The following is a 20,338-nucleotide window of genomic DNA, read 5'->3' as shown; positions in this document are numbered from 1 at the left end:
TTTTTATGATGTGTTTCAAAGAACTCGTCCAAGCATTTGGGTTTTGTGGCAGTTGTTTTCTTGTGTGTTGTGCAGGTTTTCTCACTGTAGATCTGGAATCTGACACAGTTACAGATCTGTTCTCATTTGAATTTTTGAGCTGTTTTTGTTCGATTCTAAGTCCTTATTCAACCCAACTTCTTTTTTATCTTTCTTCCTTTTTTTCTACTGTTTTTCTGCTACTGCCTTTGTTTTTCTTTATATTGTTTATCAAATTTGGAATTCAAAGTTCTTCTTTCTTTAAGCCTTCTTTTGTTAGCATGGTTTTGTAGTTTTTTATTTTGTTTAAGATTGTCCAACTTCCTCTGATAATTTTTTAATTTTATATTCAGCCAATATTTGCGGGTTTTCTCTTTCCAAGTCTCTTTCTTTGAATCATTTCTTCCAGATAATTTTGCCTGGCTTATGTCAGCAAGTCTAGTGGATGTTTTAAGGAATGGAAGATTTACCAAAAGTTTCTAAATTACTAGCTGTCTTTCAACTATCTGTCCTAAAAATAAAGCTAATTTTCATATTTTTCTTAAATTGTTAAATTCATGTCAGGAGTGTGACGAATTACATCTGAATGGTTAATCCTTGAAACATCTTTAAATATACCATTTAAATTCAAAATGATTGTTCTATTTTGTACAAAATTCATTTCCTCACTTTCCTATATGATTTTATAGTTGTACACACTTATTTCCTTTGATAAATTTGCATTACTGTGCACAAAAAATAGAAAAATGACTAATTAAAACTGATTGTGTCAAAACAATCATGATAAATAACACATTTAAGAGGTAAATGATAGGAATATAACTTTGTTTTAACATTTCTAATACAAAGAAACCTGTTGAACTTGTCCTTGTGAAATTATGAATTGACAGAAAATGCCTTTAAAAAAGCGTCACACTCCTGACATATATAATGCACTCCCACATCTATGGTATAAACATATCACAGTTGTAATAAATTTTTTTCTTCTCTTTGGAATAGCCACTACTGAAAAATAAAGAAGAAGAACATATTTAAGTCCTATGTATTCTTTGGTACATGTTTAAAGACAGTTGTCACACTCCTGACATTTTTGGGTGCTTGTATAGAAGTTAATCCAATATGTGAATTATGCACCTCAGGATGTCTGTATAGCCTTTTATGGATAGCTTATACATGTATACAATAAATACTTACCAGTTTTACACACAAATACTCCTTTAAAATACAACCATAACACTTTAATTTAGAAATTATCAAATTTTGCCAATATTAATTTTTAGTACATACCTTTTCACAATGTATATTTATTTACATAATATTTGTGCAATGATAACACCAATCTATAATCTACAAAACCTAGTATTGAAGAATGATTATAAACCATCTTCATATACATGCATTCATCATAATAATTTTTACTCAACATGTAAATTATTAAAAAAAAATCCTGTCACACAAAAAGCGTCACACTCCTGACAAATTTGACATGTTTTTTTAATAAAACTTTTGGCTGGTACAAGATATCTAAATGAAATTTGGCTGCAAGTTAGCTGGTATTGAACTTGTTGGTTTGACATTTAATTTACTTTCCTAAATATAATGGGGGAAACAATATGCCCCAATATGTTAAAATCTTCATTTTTTCTGATTCCACCCATGTACCCGTTCCAGCGCTCGGTTAATACCTGTTACCTATTCGTTACCTATTCACTTATAATACGTTTGTTGTACGTTGCATCTTTTAGAAAAGGATTTTCACTTGTGTTCATGTCTCTAGTGGTAACAATGTGTAATTAGAGATGAAATGACCCTATTAACGTGCATGTACCCGTTCCAGCGCTCGGTTAATACCCTGTTACCTATTCGTTATCTATTCGTTACTTATTCGTTTTTAATACGTGTGTTGTACGTTGCACCTTTTAGAAAAGGATTTTCAATTGTGTTCATGTCTCTGGTGGTAACAATGTGTTTTTAGAGATGAAATGACCCTATTAGCGCATATGTACCCGTTCCAGCGCTCGGTTAATACCCTGTTACCTATTCGTTACCTATTCGTTACTTATTCGCTTTAAAAACGTTTGTTGTACGTTGCACCTTTTAGAAAAGGATTTTCACTTGTGTTCATGTCTCTGGTGGTAACAATATGTAATTAGAGATGAAATGACCCTATTAGCGTGCATGTACCTGTTCCAGCGCTCGGTTATTACTTTGTTACCTATTCATTACCTATTCACTTATAATACGTTTGTTGTACGTTGCACCTTTTAGAAAAGGATTTTCAATTGTTTTCATGTCTCTGGTGGTAATAATGTGTTCTTATAGATAAAATACCCCTATTAGCGCGTATGTACCCGTTCCAGCGCTCCGATAATACCCGGTTACTTATGTGTTATTTATTCGCTTTTAATGCGCAGGGTATACGTTGCACCTTGAAATAAATTGTTTTTTAATTGTGTTCATGTCTCTGGTGGTAACAATGTGTTCTTAGAGATAAAATGACCCTATTAGCGCGCATGTACCCGTTCCAGCGCTCGGTTAATACCCTGTTACCTATTCGTTACCTATTCGTTACCTATTCACTTAAAATACGATTGTTGTACGTTGCACCTTTTAGAAAAGGATTTTCAATTGTGTTCATGTCTCTGGTGGTAACAATGTGTTCTTAGAGATAAAATGACCCTATTAGCGCATATGTACCCGTTCCAGCGCTCGGTTAATACCCTGTTACTTATTCGTTACTTATTCGCTTTAAATACGTTTGTTGTACGTTGCACCTTTTAGAAAAGAATTTTCACTTGTGTTCATGTCTCTGGTGGTAACAATGTGTAATTAGAGATGAAATGACCTTATTAGCGTAACAATGTGTAATTAGAGATGAAATGACCTTATTAGCGTGCATGTACCCGTTCCAGCGCTCGGATAATACCATGTTACTTATTCGTTCCTTGTTCGCTTTTAATGCGCGGGGTAAGTATACGTTGCACCTTGAAATAAATCGTTTTTTAATTGTGTTCATGTCTCTGGTGGCAACAATGTAATCTTAGAGACGAAATGACCCTATTAGAGCGCATGTACTCGTTCCAGCGCTCAGTTAATACCCTGTTACCTATTCGTTACTTATTCGCTTTATAGACGTTTGTTGTACCTTGCACTTTTTAGAAAAAGATTTTTACTTGTGTTCATGTCTCTGGTGGTAACAATGTGTAATTTGAGATGAAATGACCCTATTAGCGTGCATGTACCCATTCCAGCGCTCGGTTAATACCCTGTTACCTATTTGTTACCTATTCGTTACCTATTCACTTATAATACGTTTGTTGTACGTTGCACCTTTCAGAAAAGGATTTTCAATTGTGTCCATGTCTCTGGTGGTAACAATGTGTTCTTAGAGATGAAATGACCCTATTAGCGCATATGTACCCGTTCCAGCGCTCGGTTAATACCCTGTTACCTATTCGTTACCTATTCGTTACTTATTCGCTTTATATACGTTTGTTGTACGTTGCACTTTTTAGAAAAAGATTTTTACTTGTGTTCATGTCTCTGGTGGTAACAATGTGTAATTAGAGATGAAATGACCCTATTAGCGTGCATGTACCCGTTCCAGCGCTCGGTTAATACCCTGTGACCTATTCGTTACCCATACATTACCTATTCGTTACCTATTCACTTATAATACGTTTGTTGTACGTTGCACTTTTTAGAAAAGGATTTTCAATTGTGTCCATGTCTCTGGTGGTAACAATGTGTTCTTAGAGATGAAATGACCCTATTAGAGCGCATGCACCCGTTCCATCTTTTTCTAAAAGGTGCAACGTACGACAAACGTATTATAAGCGAATAAGTAACGAATAGGTAACGAATAGGTAACAAGGTATTAACCAAGCGCTGGAACGGGTACATGCACGCCAATAGGGTCATTTCATCTCTAATTACACATTGTTACCACCAGAGACATGAACACAAGTAAAAATCTTTTTCTAAAAAGTGCAACGTACAACAAATGTATATAAAGCGAATAAGTAACGAATAGGTAACAAATAGGTAACAGGGTATTAACCGAGCGCTGGAACGGGTACATGCGCTCTAATAGGGTCATTTTGTCTCTAAGATTACATTGTTACCACCAGAGACATGAACACAATTAAAAAACGATTTATTTCAAGGTGCAACGTATACTTACCCCGCGCATTAAAAGCGAATAAGGAACGAATAAGTAACAGGGTATTATCCGAGCGCTGGAACGGGTACATGCAGGCTAATAAGGTCATTTCATTTCTAATTACACATTGTTACCACCAGAGACATGAACACAAGTGAAAATCCTTTTCTAAAAGGTGCAACGTACAACAAATGTATTATAAGTGAATAGGTAACGAATAGGTAACAGGGTATTAACCGAGCGCTGGAACGGATACATGCGCGCTAATAGGGTCATTTCATCTGTAAGAACACATTGTTACCACCAGAGACATGAACACAATTGATAATCCTTTTCTAAAAGGTGCAACGTACAACAATCGTATTATAAGTGAATAGGTAACGAATAGGTAACGAATAGTTAACGAATAGGTAACAGGGTATTAACCGAGCGCTGGAACGGGTACATACGCGCTAATAGGGTCATTTCATTTCTAAGAACACATTGTTACCACCAGAGACATGGACACAATTGAAAATCCTTTTCTAAAAGGTGCAACGTACAACAAACGTATTATAAGTGAATAGGTAACGAATGGGTAACGAATAGGTAACAGGGTATTAACCGAGCGATGGAACGGGTACATGCACGCTAATAGGGTCATTTCAACTCTAATTACACATTGTTACCACCAGAGACATGAACACAAGTGAAAATCCTTTTCTAAAAGGTGCAACGTACAACAAACGCATTTAAAGCGAATAAGTAACGAATAGGTAACGAATAGGTAACAGGGTATTAACCGAGCGCTGGAACGGGTACATATGCGCTAATAGGGTCATTTCATCTCTAAGAACACATATTGTTACCACCAGAGACATGAACACAATTGAAAATTATTTTCTAAAAGGTGCAACGTACAACAAACATATTATAAGTGAATAGATAACGAATAGGTAACGAATAGGTAACGAATAGGCAACAGGGTATTAACCGAGCGCTGGAACGGGTACATGCGCGCTAATAGGGTCATTTCATCTCTAAGAACACATTGTTACCACCAGAGACATGGACACAATTGAAAATCCTTTTCTAAAAGGTGCAACGTACAACAAACGTATTATAAGTGAATAGGTAACGAATAGGTAACAAAGTATTAATCGAGCGCTAGAACAGGTACATGCACGCTAATAGGGTCATTTCATCTCTAATTACATATTGTTACCACCAGAGACATGAACACAAGTGAAAATCCTTTTCTAAAAGGTGCAACGTACAACAAACGTTTTTAAAGCGAATAAGTAACGAATAGGTAACGAATAGGTAACAGGGTATTAACCGAGCGCTGGAACGGGTACATATGCGCTAATAGGGTCATTTCATGTCTAAGAACACATTGTTACCACCAGAGACATGAACACAATTGAAAATACTTTTCTAAAAGGTGCAACGTACATTAAACGTATTAAAAACGAATAAGTAACGAATAGGTAACGAATAGGTAACAGGGTATTAACTGAGCGCTGGAACGGGTACATGCACGCTAATAGGGTCATTTCATCTCTAATTACACATTGTTACCACCAGAGACATGAACACAAGTGAAAATCCTTTTCTAAAAGGTACAATGTACAACAAACGTATTATAAGTGAATAGGTAACAATAAGTAACGAATAGGTAACAGGTATTAACCGAGCGCTGGAATGGGTACATGCGCTCTAATAGGGTCATTTCATCTCTAAGAACACATTGTTACCACCAGAGACATGAACACAATTAAAAAAAACGATTTATTTCAAAGTGCAACGTATACTTACCCCGCGCATTAAAAGCGAATAAGGAACGAATAAGTAACAGGGTATTATCCGAGCGCTGGAACGGTTACATACGCGCTAATAGGGATATTTCATCTATAAGAACACATTATTACCACCAGAGATATGAACACAATTGAAAATCCTTTTCTAAAAGGTACAACGTACAACAAACGTATTAAAAGCGAATAAGTAACGAATATTTAACAGGGTATTATCAGGGCACTGGAACGGGTACATATGCGCTTATAGAGTTATATCACCTCTAAGAACTCAAATCTACCACCAGAGACAACAAAACAATTGAAAATCATGTTTTAAAAGGTGCAACGTATGATACACGTATTATAAGCGAATTATAAGCTAGTGATGGAACGAATTAATCAAGGTAATAGCATGCTCCGAAACGATGTACACCCTGCTAACATGTTTAACCCCACCACATCATGTTAGTATGTGCCTGTCCCTAGACAAGAGCCTGAAATTAAGTAGTTATCGTTTGTTTTTGTGTTACATATTTGTTTTCCGTTTATGTTTTTGTATATGAAATACGGCCGTTAGTTTTGTTGTTTGAATTGTTTGAAATTGTCATATCTGGGCCTTTTATAGGTGCTACACGGTTTGGGCTATGCTCATTGTTGAAGGCCGTACATTGACCTATAGTTGACAGTTTCTGTGTCATTTTGGTCTATTGTGGGTTGTTGTCTCATTGGCAATCATACCACATCTTTTTTTTTTATGCAAGCGCTAACACGGTGATTTCATCCCTTCGAACCAAGATCCATCTTCAAACATACGGACATAAAGCAGTTAAAAGGTAGAACCTATAAAAATCAAATAAGGAACAAATGAGTATCGAACATAAAGTAAAAGGATCGGTTGAGCACAAACACATATAAAAAAGTCATAAAAAGATCATTTTACCTCAACAAATTTAGAACTATTACCAGATATAAGAGTATAAACAACAAGAAGTAATTGTAACAGGATGCTGTTACGAAGTCTCCCAAACAAAGCTCCCATAACTCGCAATTCATATGGTCCCATGTTCATTTGATTTGATTTTTTGTCCCATACAAGAATATATATGGCTTACTGGTGGGGATCTCCACCATTTACAAGTATTCAAACAGGAGGGGGTGGTGGTGACCCCCAGGGACTTTACCTGCATTTTATTTTATTTGTTTTATTGTCCCCTACAAGAATATATATAGTTTAGGGGTGGGGATGTTGACCGTTTACAAGTTTTCAAACAAGAGGGGGTGGGATGACCCCCTCAGGACTTCCCTTTTATCTCATTTTATTTGTTTTATTGTCCCCTACAAGAACATATATAGTTTAGGGGTGGGGATCTGGACCATTTACAAGATAATAGTACATTCTCAAATTGAACGGGGTGGGGGTGACCCCAAGGAACTTCCATTTAATTTCATTTGATTAGTTTTATTGTCCCTTACAAGAATATATATAGTTTAGGGGTGGGGATGTTGACCGTTTACAAGTTTTCAAACAAGAGGGGGTGGGCTGACCCCTTAGGGACTTTCCTTTTCTTTCATTTCATTTGTTTTATTGTCCCCTACAAGAATATATATGGTTTAGGGGTGGGGATCTGGACCATTTACAAGATAATAGTACATTCTCAAATTGAGCGGGGTGGGGGCGACCCCCAGGAAGTTCCATTTAATTTCATTTGATTGGTTTTATTGTCCCTTTCAAGAATATATATAGTTTAGGGGTGGGGATGTTGACCGTTTATAAGTTTTCAAACAAGAGGGGGTGGGGTGACTCCCTAGGGACTTTCCTTTTATTTCATTTCATTTGTTTTATTGTCCCCTACAATAAAATATATGGTTTAGGGGTGGGGATCTGCACCATTTACAAGATAATAGTACATTCTCAAATTGAACGGAGTGGGGGTGACCCCCAGGAACTTCCATTTAATTTCATTTGATTAGTTTTATTGTCCCCTACAAGAATATATATGGTTTAGGGGTGGGGATCTGGACCGTTTACAAGATAATAGCACATTCTAAAATTGAACGGGGTGGGGATGACCCCTGGGACTTCCATTTAATTTCATTTGATTTGTTTTATCGTCCTATTCAAGAATATATATGGTTTAGGGGTGGGGATCTGGACCGTTTACAAGATAATACTACATTCTCAAATTTAACGGGGTGGGGTTGACCCCCAGGAACTTTTATTCAATTTCATTTGATTAGTTTTATTGTCCCATACAATAATATATATGGTTTAGGGGTGGGGATCTGGACCGTTTACAAGTTAAAAGCATATTCTCGAATTGAAGGGGGTAGGGATGACACCCCAGGGACTCCCCTATATTTCATGTGATTTGTTTTATTGTCCTTTAATCATTTCTAAAGACTGCATGTATCTATCACTTACAGTTTTCAAGTTATATTCATTTGAAAATTTTAGAAAATAAAATCCCATAGGGTTCTATAGTTAACCCCTCCCTTCCTTCTCCCCCCCCCCCCCCCCCCCCCCCCAAATACCCCTTAATAGACCCAATGCACAAATGAACGATTGATGGCTCACCTAGACATATTAGTCTAACATTTTATGAAACCCTAAGTAAATCTGACAAGTAGTTTTGGAGAAATGCTGCGGACAAGTTCATTTTTAAAGTGGCGGAAGAAGAAGAGGAAGAAGAGGAAGAAGAATAATAAAAATAATAACTGAGCAAAAACAATAAGTCTCCAAACTTTGTTTGGGAGACTTAATTAAAAAGGGGGAAGGATATTAAAAATCGAATAAGTAACGAATAAGGAATAGGGAATAAGTAACGAATAGGTAACGAATAGGGAATAGGGAATAAGTAACGAATAGGTAACGAATAGGGAATAGGGAATAAGTAACGAATAGGTAACGAATAGGGAATAGGGAATAGGTAACGAATAGGTAACGAATAGGGAAATAGGGAATAGGTAACGAATAGGTAACGAATAGGGAATAGGGAATAAGTAACGAATAGGTAACGAATAGGGAATAGGGAATAGGTAACGAATAGGTAACGAATAGGGAATAGGGAATAGGTAACGAATAGGGAATAGGGAATAGGTAACGAATAGGTAAGGAATAGGGAATAGGGAATAGGTAACGAATAGGTAACGAATAGGGAATAGGGAATAGGTAACGAATAGGTAAGGAATAGGGAATAGGGAATAGGTAACGAATAGGTAACGAATAGGGAATAGGGAATAGGTAACGAATAGGTAACGAATAGGGAATAGGTAATAGGGAATAGGTAACGAATAGGTAAGGAATAGGGAATAGGGAATAGGGAATAGGGAATAGGTAACGAATAGGGAATAGGGAATAGGTAACCAACTTGACGTCCATGATTGTTACATAATGTATATAAATAACACAATTTCCCCTGGGTACCATACATAATATATAAATGATAGTCCTTTTATGTAGTTAACTATTATGTTCAGACCCTTTTTTTTTTGCTTTTTATTCCTTCAGACATCATACTTTAAAACTTCTAAAATGTTGGTCTCCCGAATACCATGAGAAAGCTTTTTGTTACTAACACAGGGTTTTCAGTTTGACAGTTCCTAACAATTCCATTCTTGAATTTCTTCCAGTGGCTAGTGTTTCTGCACTGGCATGAATTGAATGATACAATCTGTTGGTAACATATCACAAACTATATAATTGTACTATAACTTAAACTGCCATGCTCTCAGGCAAAGATATGTAGACCCCTTTTTGATTTTAATGTACTGAAATGTTTATAATTTGGGATTTCCAAACTTTGGACAGATCTGATGAAGGTGCTGTCGACATGAAAATCTGAATCTTCTGTTTTCTAAGTAAATTTGTTTCTACGCCTATATGTATCATCTGATGTAATTATAAGCTGCTGACCAAATATAAAGTCATTCTGTTCAGTAGTACCTGACCAAAAAACAGACATTCTTATGTTGTACTGTTACACTACTGTCCCAAGTTAGGGGGAGGTTTGAGATAACTCTCACTTGCTTAACCCTGCCACATTCTGCATGTATGTGCCTGTCCCAAGTCAGGAGTCTGTTATTCAGTGGTTGTCATTTGTCATTTGTCATTTGTTGATGTGTTATATATTTGTTTTTCGTTCATTTCTTGTACACAAATTAGGTTGTTAGTTTTCTCATTTGAATTGTTTAGCATTTGTCATTTCTGAGCCTTTCATGACTGACTATCCGGTATTGACTTTTCTCATTGATGAAGGCTGTACAGTGACCTATTATTGTTAATTTCTGTGTCATTTGGTCTCTTGTGGAGAGTTGTCTCATTTGCAATCAAACCACATCTTCTTTTTTCCACAGACAGACACACAAATGGTCAGACGAACACGCTGAATGCAATATATATTCACCATTTTTAAATGATTTCTGTTTTTAGTGTTTGTTGGTATTTCAACCCCTTTCAAAGACCCCCTTGGATTATTAAGTATATATATTAATTGTATTTTAAAGCCAAACCTGACAAACACATGGACATGCTAGGCTGCACATCAGTAACTTGAACAGACTCACCTGAAATGAGAAAAATTCAGGTGAAAGTTTATAGATACATAGTGAGAGAAGCATGCCAATGTGTCTGCCAGGATCACTGAGGACAATACTTACAATGAGAAAGTGTAGTGTGGATAAGCTAGGATGAAGGTATTTCGTAGCTTCAAAAGCCGCAATTACCTAAACAATGTAGTTGTAGGAAAGGTGATATATAAAACTATACAGGTAAAATAGTTGAGTATAAAATTTTATTAGAGAAATATACATCATCACAGTGATTCAGCACCTGGCAGACAACACATTGGTGCAACATAATACCACAAAATATTAATGAAAATACATACAAGCTTTCAAACAAAGTTTGTAAAAGTCAACAGTGGTAGGGGTTACGAGACTCTAAAAATCAATAATTTATGAAATTCTAGGGGTTTTCATAACAGAAATATTGATGTCATATGCATTTGCTTTGATGGTCATAGACAATCTTATATAAAATCTTAGACCAGAATTATAGATTTGGTCACTAATCAAAGACAAAGGTATATATGAAATAGCAAGGTGGTAAAGAGTTTTATACTTTATATTAGTCATCACTGCATATAAAGCAGTTTTTTCGTATATACAAAAAGGTCCCTATTTTTCTTTTCTCTATCTGAAAGGTTCAGTATTATACCAAAATACAAGTAACATTTTTTAGAGGTTGATGTTTTGATTTACCAAATTTGGTTGACGAAGCTTAACTTTTTGTCTGTTGATGAAAGACAGATGAATATGTTTTGAAAACTTAAAGCAATAATATAAGGCATCAGTAGTTATTGGTGGTCAGTGTCATATTAGAACATCAGCTGTGCATCAATGGATGTTTATATTAAAAAAAAATATAAACCATATTACATATACATGATATCGTCATGTCATGATGTTGACTCTAAACAAATGTGAGGGTTAAAATAATAAATAAATGATAAAATAAAATTCAAATAAAAACATGAAATAAAATAACAAAAGCTGACCGATCATCTTATGACCAGCAGCTACTACTAATGAACATGTGTTAAATGAACGGAGCCTTATTTACCCAGAAAAAAACAAATAAAGATTGTGACTGTAAATGATACATTATTTGCATAATTTATGCCAATAACTTTAAACAGATATATAAATAAGACCCGTTTCTGAAAGATCTAAAAATAGACTGACAATTTTTATGGCTATGAACAAAAAGAAAATAAATAAAACAATGAAATTTGGGGGGTCAGTTAGGAATTTTGATGCAAAAAATCTGTATAGCTTCTGTGAAAATCAAGGAAATTATCAAAAACTTCAAGTGAAATGGCTACTTTTAAATGAAAACAAGTCTTTCATCAAAGTAATACTGTGGATTCTGTATTATTCATTTGGCTACCAATATTGTTGGTTTCATGGGTACAGGTCAACTACGAATTTAAATGTCGAATGGACTACAATTTCTATTAGGTTGTTTGCAGACTTTGGAAAAACATTGAAATCACATTTTCATCATGCATAAAAAGGCAAAACTTCTGCAATCCACAAAAATAAATGAATCCACAGTATAAAAAAATGATAAATAGTAACTGTGTATTAAATGCTAATGACTACTGGGATTATTTTGTCAGACACAACACTATGAGAAACACCTGATTATCTTGGGATTATTTCATTGATTTTCTTAGTTTTTCAGCAATAAGACTCTTTAGTAAAATCTAACAGCATATCAAACACAGCATGCCTAGTAAAAACATTCAATTTCTGGTCCTCAGATTATATTTCAAACCTGAATGTTTCCCTGACAACCTAGCTAACTTCTGTTTGACAGAATTACTGACTCGTCTTCGTTTACTTGTGTTCAGACGATCACGGGATCTGTCACCAAGTTTACGTTTGACCAACTTTACATTTTCTTTGTCCTTAACTATTCTGTCGTTAACTGGTTTTTTCACTATCTGTCGACTACGTCTAGACTCAGCTATAGGTGAGTTTCTAAGCCTTAGTAGGCTAGTTTTAGTATGATGTGCAGTCAGTTTGTTCTGTAAGGGAGTCAGCACCACTTGTAACACACGACTGCTGTTATGTAATGGTCTGTTGATAATGAATTCCTGACTAGAATGTCGCATGCTCAGTGGGGGACACAGATTACCTTGAGAGGAAGGAACATTGTCAATACCTTCTAACTCAGAGTTTTCAGACTCCAGTTTAATAATCTGTTCATCTCTCTTTACAAGTCTTTCTTCAGCAGTGGTTACAGCATTTGTACTTTCTTCCAATGCTGTCTGAAGCTCTGATATCAAAGTTTGCTGGAAAAATAATAAATCATGTAAATGTAAAGTAAAACTTTTTAAGTGGAAAGGGAAATTATGTTAAAACCAGACAGTACCTGCTAACATGTTTAACCCAGCCATATTCTGTATGAGCCAGTTCCATGTTAGGAGACTGTAATTCAGTGCTTGTCTTTTGTTGCTGTCTTACATATTTATTTTTAGTTCATTATTTTGGACAAAAATGAGGCCATTACTTTGTTTTTTTAAATTGTTTACATTTATCATTTTGGGGCTTTTGATTGCTAAATAAGTGGTATGGGGCTTTGCTTCTTGTTGAAGGCCATACAAAGACCTAAAGTTGTTAATTTCTTCGTCACTTTTGTCTCTTGTTAAGAGTTCCTTCAGTATCAATCATACCACATCTTTTTTATAGCTTACTTTTCATGACACTTGTTATTGCAACAGGCTAGGGAGTGTGATAACAAAACTATTGCACTTTTTCTTGCTTAGAAAAAGGTGACAGATTTTGGCATCACAAATACTGCATTAATGTTTCAAATATAGTATCAAGACTAAGAATGTTTCAAAAAAAAATTGCACAGTACAAGACAGACATTGATCATTAAACATAAAATGAGGACAAAATATTCTACAGAAAATGTAACTACATGAAAAAACTTGTACTATGACACTTAGTTCTAGCTCTGAGGAAAAGACCATACACTTCTTAAAAATGAATGAAAAAATTAACACAAAATCTTTCCCAAAAGGTAGGTGAATTTATTATTTATTCTATCATCTTATTTGAAGGTGAACATAGTCCATTCTCTCATTTAATTTGTATGAAGAAATCACCAGTATGAATTATTTTCAACACAAAGAGTATTTCGTTTTTGAGAATCAATAAATCCTACTTTCAATAATCAAATTAATAAAGACCTTATACCTGAAATTTAATTGAATTAATTCTTTAGGATTCATGTGAAGAAAGAAATTTTGGGTTTGGGTGCCCCCTCCATATGAAGCCTGTATCCCTGTGTTTACCTGTTGTTTGAGTTTCTCCTCGTCATCATTAATGACCTCCTTCAGCTGTTTGATTTCTGTATCTGTCTGTTGGAATGTTTCTCCAGCTTCTGTCAGCATAGCGTTTAATTCCTTTATTTCTGTCTCCTACAAATAGAGGTATTTAATGAACCTTCTTAGCTGAGGGACTGTTGTACAACACGGCATTCAATTTTTAAATTTCTGTCACCTTCATATAGAAGTGTGTAAAGAACTTTCTTCACTCAGACTGTCACATACCTGCCTACTTTTCATAATCATCAATCTACTACACTAAGGTCTGTTTGGCTTTAATACATGTTCAGCATTGGGTGTAAATTAAGTTTCAATATTTGTCTAAAGAACTATGATTACACAGAACAAAATTAAAAGCATCAATTTAGAACTGAAATATATTACTTCTAAAACTCCAATATTTTCTTTAAGGTAATATCTATAAACAGTCAAGATACTATTTTTTATCAGCCTAATTACCTGTTCTTTAATCTGATCTTTGGCCTGTTGTAACTGTTGTGACAAGGTTTCCAACAAACAAGTATCTCCTAAATCAATATCACTCTTTCTCTGTAAAATAGACAACATTCTTAATATCTATTTTCAAAACAACAAGTGTATCAATAAATTGTCTCAACCACAATAATATGGAGGAAAACAAGTGACTAATTAAAAGATCACAATTTTCTATCTTTATACAAAGGTAAACTAAAACAATTGGATTCATTATTATTGGTTGGTACAGGTGAACCATGAATTCAAATGTGCAATAAATTACAAATTTTCTATAGGCTATGTATGCAGAGATTGGCATAACCACAACATCAAAATTTTTCTACTTATGCTATTTCGAGGCAGCGAGTTTTTATTGGTGGAGGAAGCCAGAGTGCCCGCAGAAAACCATGACCTTTAATAGCAAAACTGACAATCCTAGTCAATTAAGATTGGAGTCGAGTGCACCCGCAAGAGCAGGGTTCGAACTCACAACCCCAGTGTTGACTGGCTAGTGATTACAGTAGTAACTACTTACACCACTCTGCCATTGGGGCATTAAAAGCACCAAACAGTTGATCAAGCAAACATGAAGCTTGATACCAAATTTCAGGAAGCTCTGATTATTAGTTCCCACTAAAATGCCACCATAATCTTACAAAGAGATAGAAACATGGATATAACCAGTATACCTCCTTTCCTTTAGAGTAGAGATTTAATGATTACCTTTTCTACAGTATTAGTTACAAGTTCATCCATTTTGTTGTTAACTTTCTTCACCTGGTCCTTGGCTTCTTCCTATAAGTAAACAACATAAAACTCATTATACATGTAGTACATGCTGCAGTAGATACATAGAAATTTTTGCAATATGTTGAGATATAATGCCACTTACTTGGCCCTTTCAATCTGGATATAATTGATTGATTGTTTTCAATTTAATATTTGTCAGCACATGTTGGTAATGCATCAGCAAGAGACTGTCTTTCAGAGATAAAGATAAAATATATTTTTGGGTCAAAAAATTTTTAATTTGTTTTTATTTAAAATTAAATGTTAAATGTCCATTTTGGTCAAATAACCATGTATCAGTTACAGCAGGTTTCTCAGAAAAAAATATACCTGCACTGCTTTGATCAAACGCTTAAATATGATTTGTGCTTGCCATTGGATCATACCTTATCTTTCTGTGTCTGTTCAAGAACTTGCTCCGTATCAGCCAGTTTAAACTGTAGAGATGTATTCTTAGCAATATAATTCTCTTGTTCCTTGATGTACTTGTTTAATTGTGATTTTGTGGTTTCCAGCTCTTTTTTCAATTCTTTAAGTTCTTCATCCCTTTCCTGTAAATAGTGTATTATCTCTTAAGTGTAATTTACCAATACAAAAATAATTCAGCCGATTTCAATGAGTGTGTAGGCAAAGGTAATATCTTTGGTGTGCTTGCTTGCTAGCTGAACCGTGAAGTCATTGTAAGGTTAAGTAAACTACCCTCCTTTAAGAGTAGACTAGTCAGACAGATAACCAATCCATTTGTATGTAAGACTAGTCTACTTTGAAAGGAGGGGTAGTATACCTTATCTAACAATGACTTCACGGTTCAGCTAGCAAACAAGCTAACTAAAGATAATACCTTTAGCTACACACTCATTGAAATCGGCTGTAAATCAATCTAATCAGTGGTTTTATTGCTGAAATAATCACTTCAAAATATAATTCAATCATGCTGCCAAAATAATTTACTAGGATCAGGCATGTTAGACATAGATTTCCTCACTGCCATGGTAAAGTATAACATATTTCTAAATGAATTCCACAGTTAAATATATATTAAAAAGAAGATGTGGTATGATTGCCAATGAGACAACTGTCCACAAGAGACCAAAATGACACAGACATTAACAACTATAGGTCACTGTATAGCCTTCAACAATGAGCAAAGCCCATACCACATAGTCATCTATAAAAGGCCCCGATATGACAATGTAAAACAATAGTTCATTTGTTCTTATGGAGAAAAAATTTACTACATTGATGTACAACTTATGCAAATCACAAACAAAACTGTTCTTAAAAATGAACAATGCTAGGTCAAAAAAGGTGTTTACTTGGCATATTTTTTCCCATTCCCTTCAAGGTAAATGTTGGAATATTGGACTTTCTATCTCCTCAAATGGAAAAATAAAAAGACAATTTGTTTATTTTACTTGACCTTCTATTTGGGTTCAATACATGGATACAAACCTGAACTTTGACCTTCTCCTGATGTAGCAACATACTTGACACCCATTCATCATCCTCATCTTCCATCACCTCTTGTCTTTGTCGTTTACGGGGATTTATTGTGTTTGTTAAAATCTTTATTCGTTTCTCCATCATCTCTTCGGCTAAAATCTCACGTTCCCTAATCTGTTCTCTGAAACAATCAAATTTAAAATTATTCTAAACAATTTGCAATTGATTCCAAGTTATACAATATTTTATACGATAAAAGTCTGATAACCAATCTATTTTCAAAGGTAGCTGGCGTAATAAATTTTCTAATGTGATATAATTTAATATGACTGTGGTGTATCATGCATAACCTAGTTAGTCCCATGTTAACGAAAGGCATTAAATCTGCTGTTTAAATACATAGCCATATCTAGTTACAGTGACGACCATAAATCAAATACATCTTGAAGAGAGAATGTATGGGAGATTTTCAAAAGTTGGCAGGTCTGTTTAACCAAACTGTGACTTTTAAAACATAAACCTAGTAATAGAGACTGGTGCTCATCAGATTAATTTGATGAAGACAACCTCCCCAATATTACACTTCAGATATTTAACACACTTTAGCCCCTATAAACATTACTTACTCATAATCGTTTTCTATTTTAACAATCTGTTCCATCATTTCTTTACACACTTCATCTCTGATGTCTCGTTCCATCAACAGTTTGGCATGTTTTTCAACTTTTAGTTTCTCCCGCAAACTATCAATGATTCGCACAAGTTCCTATAAAATATATAAAAAGTTTCAAGATTTTATTTTCTTGAAGAAAGAACAAAAGAGAATATATATGTGATTTGTGACATTCTGATAATGATAAATTAACTAAAAAAATATGATGTTACGTTAAAAAAAAAACACAACTTCTTTGATCATTTTATAACTGGTAACGGTAATGGTGGTTTAACAAGCGCTTTGGAAATGCTTCTTGGAATGCTTATTGGAATGCTGTACTTAAATTGAACTCTATATGTCTTAATGTCTTTTAAAATGAAAAAAGTTATAGCTATAGTTTGTATATTCATAAACAACCAAACCCCAATTTTCTTAACATTAATTGAAAACAGTGAAACAGTTGATTACATCCAATTAACCCCGACATGTAACAAATCTGAATCTAAAAATATTTTTAAATATAAATCTTAATATCAAAATAATTACAGCCGATTCCGAATCATCCATAGAATCCGAGTCCATATCTTCATCAAAATCATCCTCCGGTAATGGAATCTGCTGCCCACGTTTGAGGGCAGAGTTCATTAGTGACATGTCAGCTGCACCTGAAAAAATATTACAAGCTCTTCATTTTAATAAAGTGATGTGACCCATAAAATCTACAACAAAAGAAATGCATTACTTTTATTCTTCCATTAAATATATGATTGCGTCTGGAAATAAAATGATCTGAAAAGCATAAGAACTATCTGAAGGCAAATAATTCTCATTTAAAAGTGTTACATTTTACAAGCTCTTACCAAGTCATGCAACTTTATAAAAAAGAAAGCTTTACCCCTCCTATAAGTATTCTATAAACAGGAATGAGGAGTGATTGAAAATCTCTTACAAAATTAATGTATGCTCACATAAAGATTGCTTCCAAATTTCAGGAAGACCAGATTTGTGATAAATGGGACTTTAATTTCAAAGGAGAGATTATACAGAGGCAAAGCTATTTCCTCACAACTTTAGGAGGGGAATAAATAAGGGCTATTCCAGAAAAAAATGTAGGGGGGGGGGTTGGAAGGCAGTTTTTGTCAGCACCCGCCACCCAGACAATTGTAATTGAGAATTATAGTGCATTATAGTGTGAAAATTTGCTCTGATACCCATCACCCATGTATTATTAATATAATGTGCCTTCCAACCACCCCCCCCCCACCCCATACATTTTTTTCTGGAATAGCCCTAAATGAAATCATTTAAATAATTGACAAACATCATCCGTTATAATGCAGCATACACATGCAATTTAAGCATGTCAACAATTTAAAGTTCAAATACTAGGGATGATTACTGTCCAAGACTTATTTGTTAATACATGTAATATTATCATCAAACTATAAATTGTTGTGGTAAACCTGTGTTCCTGGTTAAAAATAAAACAAACCTGGTGTAGCCCATGGAATAGATGGTCTGGGGACTTTAGGAGGGGGTGCAGATTTCAGTCTCTTCTTTGGCGGTGGTTCTGGTTTCTGAACTACCACAACCTACAATCAAACAATGAAGATGTAAGTATTTATATGACAACACTTTACATTCAAGTATTTAACAGTACCGTTTGACAATGTATCTATGGCATTAAAACCCTTCATTGTTTAATTCTGAGGAGACTGTATAATCTAAACCTCACTGGTCCTGCTGACAGTCTTTGCTGAACATAATCAAAATACAGAACACAATTAATTTGTCTTTAAATGATTTTTTCATATATATCATAGATATGTCTCGGTTAGAAGTTTTGTAGGGTTGCTTTCTCGTTTAATTTTTTATCCAAATCATCTTTCAAAGCAATTTGTTGTTTCTGCAAATATGTTAAAAATTAACAATTGATGTATTTTCAAGTGTGTTTTTTGTAAGGGTGATGTATGAACAAATGGTGTTGGTATATATATTGTCAATGCAACTTCATTGGAAAAAGATAATAGTTGGCCATTTTACTAAGTAAGTGTATGCAACAAACACAAAACAATGGTTTAGTATAGCCCTACCTGTTTTGCTACAGCAGAAAATTTGAAGACATGTAAAGTTTCATCAAACATACTGGCACACTGGTTTACATTGACAATCATAGCAGCTTTTCCTCTACCTGAGAAAAAATTTTGGAACAATCTTGTCAACTTGCTGTCCCTGAATGGTATCAGCTGGGTTTTATCTCTACAAACAAAGAGTTAAATTTATTTCTAAAATTCAAGTTAATAGTTGGTTATATCATTTTCAAATCTTTACCACAGCAAAATACACATTTAGATTTTAATGAAACAGCCTAAATTCTTAGGTTTCAATTTTAACACTATTTTTTCTTAATCTGTGTTGTTCTAATGACTCTTAACTGAATCTAGAGATAATGTTTGTGAAATGTTGATATCTCTGTCCAGGAGAAGTGATCATATATTTTTGTATGTGTGGTTAACCTATCTTTTTGATTTACAACCAATGTAAAATTGTCTCACTGATTTTCACCAATGTCAAAGTTTATTCATACAAATACCACACCCACATTTACTAAAGATAACATATTATATTGCTCCCATGCAATATGAAGAGCAAGTAAACAATGTCTTTCAATTTTTTTAATCAAGACTAAGAAACAACTGAACTTTAAAACATGCCTTTCAAATACAAGATACATTTATTCCTGGTGTTGTTTTTTTTTCTTTCTTTTTTTTGTTACTCTTGCGCTTATCTAAAGTTCTTACACCTGTATCAACATCAATTTAAGGTATACAGTGTTCCAGCTAGGCCGTTTTCAGAGGGCGCGGCGCCCGCCCTTTTCCGAGTGGCGCCCTGTGCCCTTTTTACAGTTTCCAGGGCGCCCTGCCTTTTTTGAAGATCGATTGCATATTAATTTGCGTATTGATATGATACGCTAATTACTAAATATTACCTGGGGAAAAGATTATGACTTTGTTTACCACCCCAAGCTAATCAATGGTTACAACTGGTGTCATAATCTGTTGTTATAGGTAATCCGTTTATCGGATGGGTCATTAATGATCATCAACATTAATTCGTTCAA

At 34.5% G+C, this 20,338-nt stretch overlaps 1 protein-coding gene across 4 annotated transcripts in view; it reads right to left on the bottom strand.

Annotated features, from left to right (window-relative positions):
• Window positions 1-20,338, bottom strand: part of LOC143056223 (uncharacterized) — a 58,154-nt gene that overhangs the window by 27,088 nt on the left and 10,728 nt on the right. For 3 of the 4 annotated variants that reach the window (XM_076229301.1, XM_076229302.1, XM_076229304.1), the window contains exons 10-20: window positions 19,311-19,476; window positions 18,710-18,809; window positions 17,764-17,882; window positions 17,189-17,328; window positions 16,572-16,743; window positions 15,506-15,670; window positions 15,054-15,125; window positions 14,316-14,405; window positions 13,824-13,949; window positions 12,686-12,815; window positions 10,468-10,521 (exon numbers count right to left, since the gene is read on the bottom strand). In XM_076229301.1, coding sequence (XP_076085416.1) covers window positions 10,468-10,521; window positions 12,686-12,815; window positions 13,824-13,949; window positions 14,316-14,405; window positions 15,054-15,125; window positions 15,506-15,670; window positions 16,572-16,743; window positions 17,189-17,328; window positions 17,764-17,882; window positions 18,710-18,809; window positions 19,311-19,476 — 1,334 coding nt within the window. The remainder of the gene's footprint in view (window positions 1-10,467; window positions 10,522-12,685; window positions 12,816-13,823; window positions 13,950-14,315; window positions 14,406-15,053; window positions 15,126-15,505; window positions 15,671-16,571; window positions 16,744-17,188; window positions 17,329-17,763; window positions 17,883-18,709; window positions 18,810-19,310; window positions 19,477-20,338) is intronic. The other variant, XM_076229303.1, reaches the window with a different exon arrangement.

This window comes from Mytilus galloprovincialis, chromosome 13, assembly GCF_965363235.1.
Source record: "Mytilus galloprovincialis chromosome 13, xbMytGall1.hap1.1, whole genome shotgun sequence".
Lineage (NCBI taxonomy): Eukaryota > Metazoa > Mollusca > Bivalvia > Mytilida > Mytilidae > Mytilus > Mytilus galloprovincialis.
This window is presented reverse-complemented; position numbering and strand designations above follow the sequence as displayed.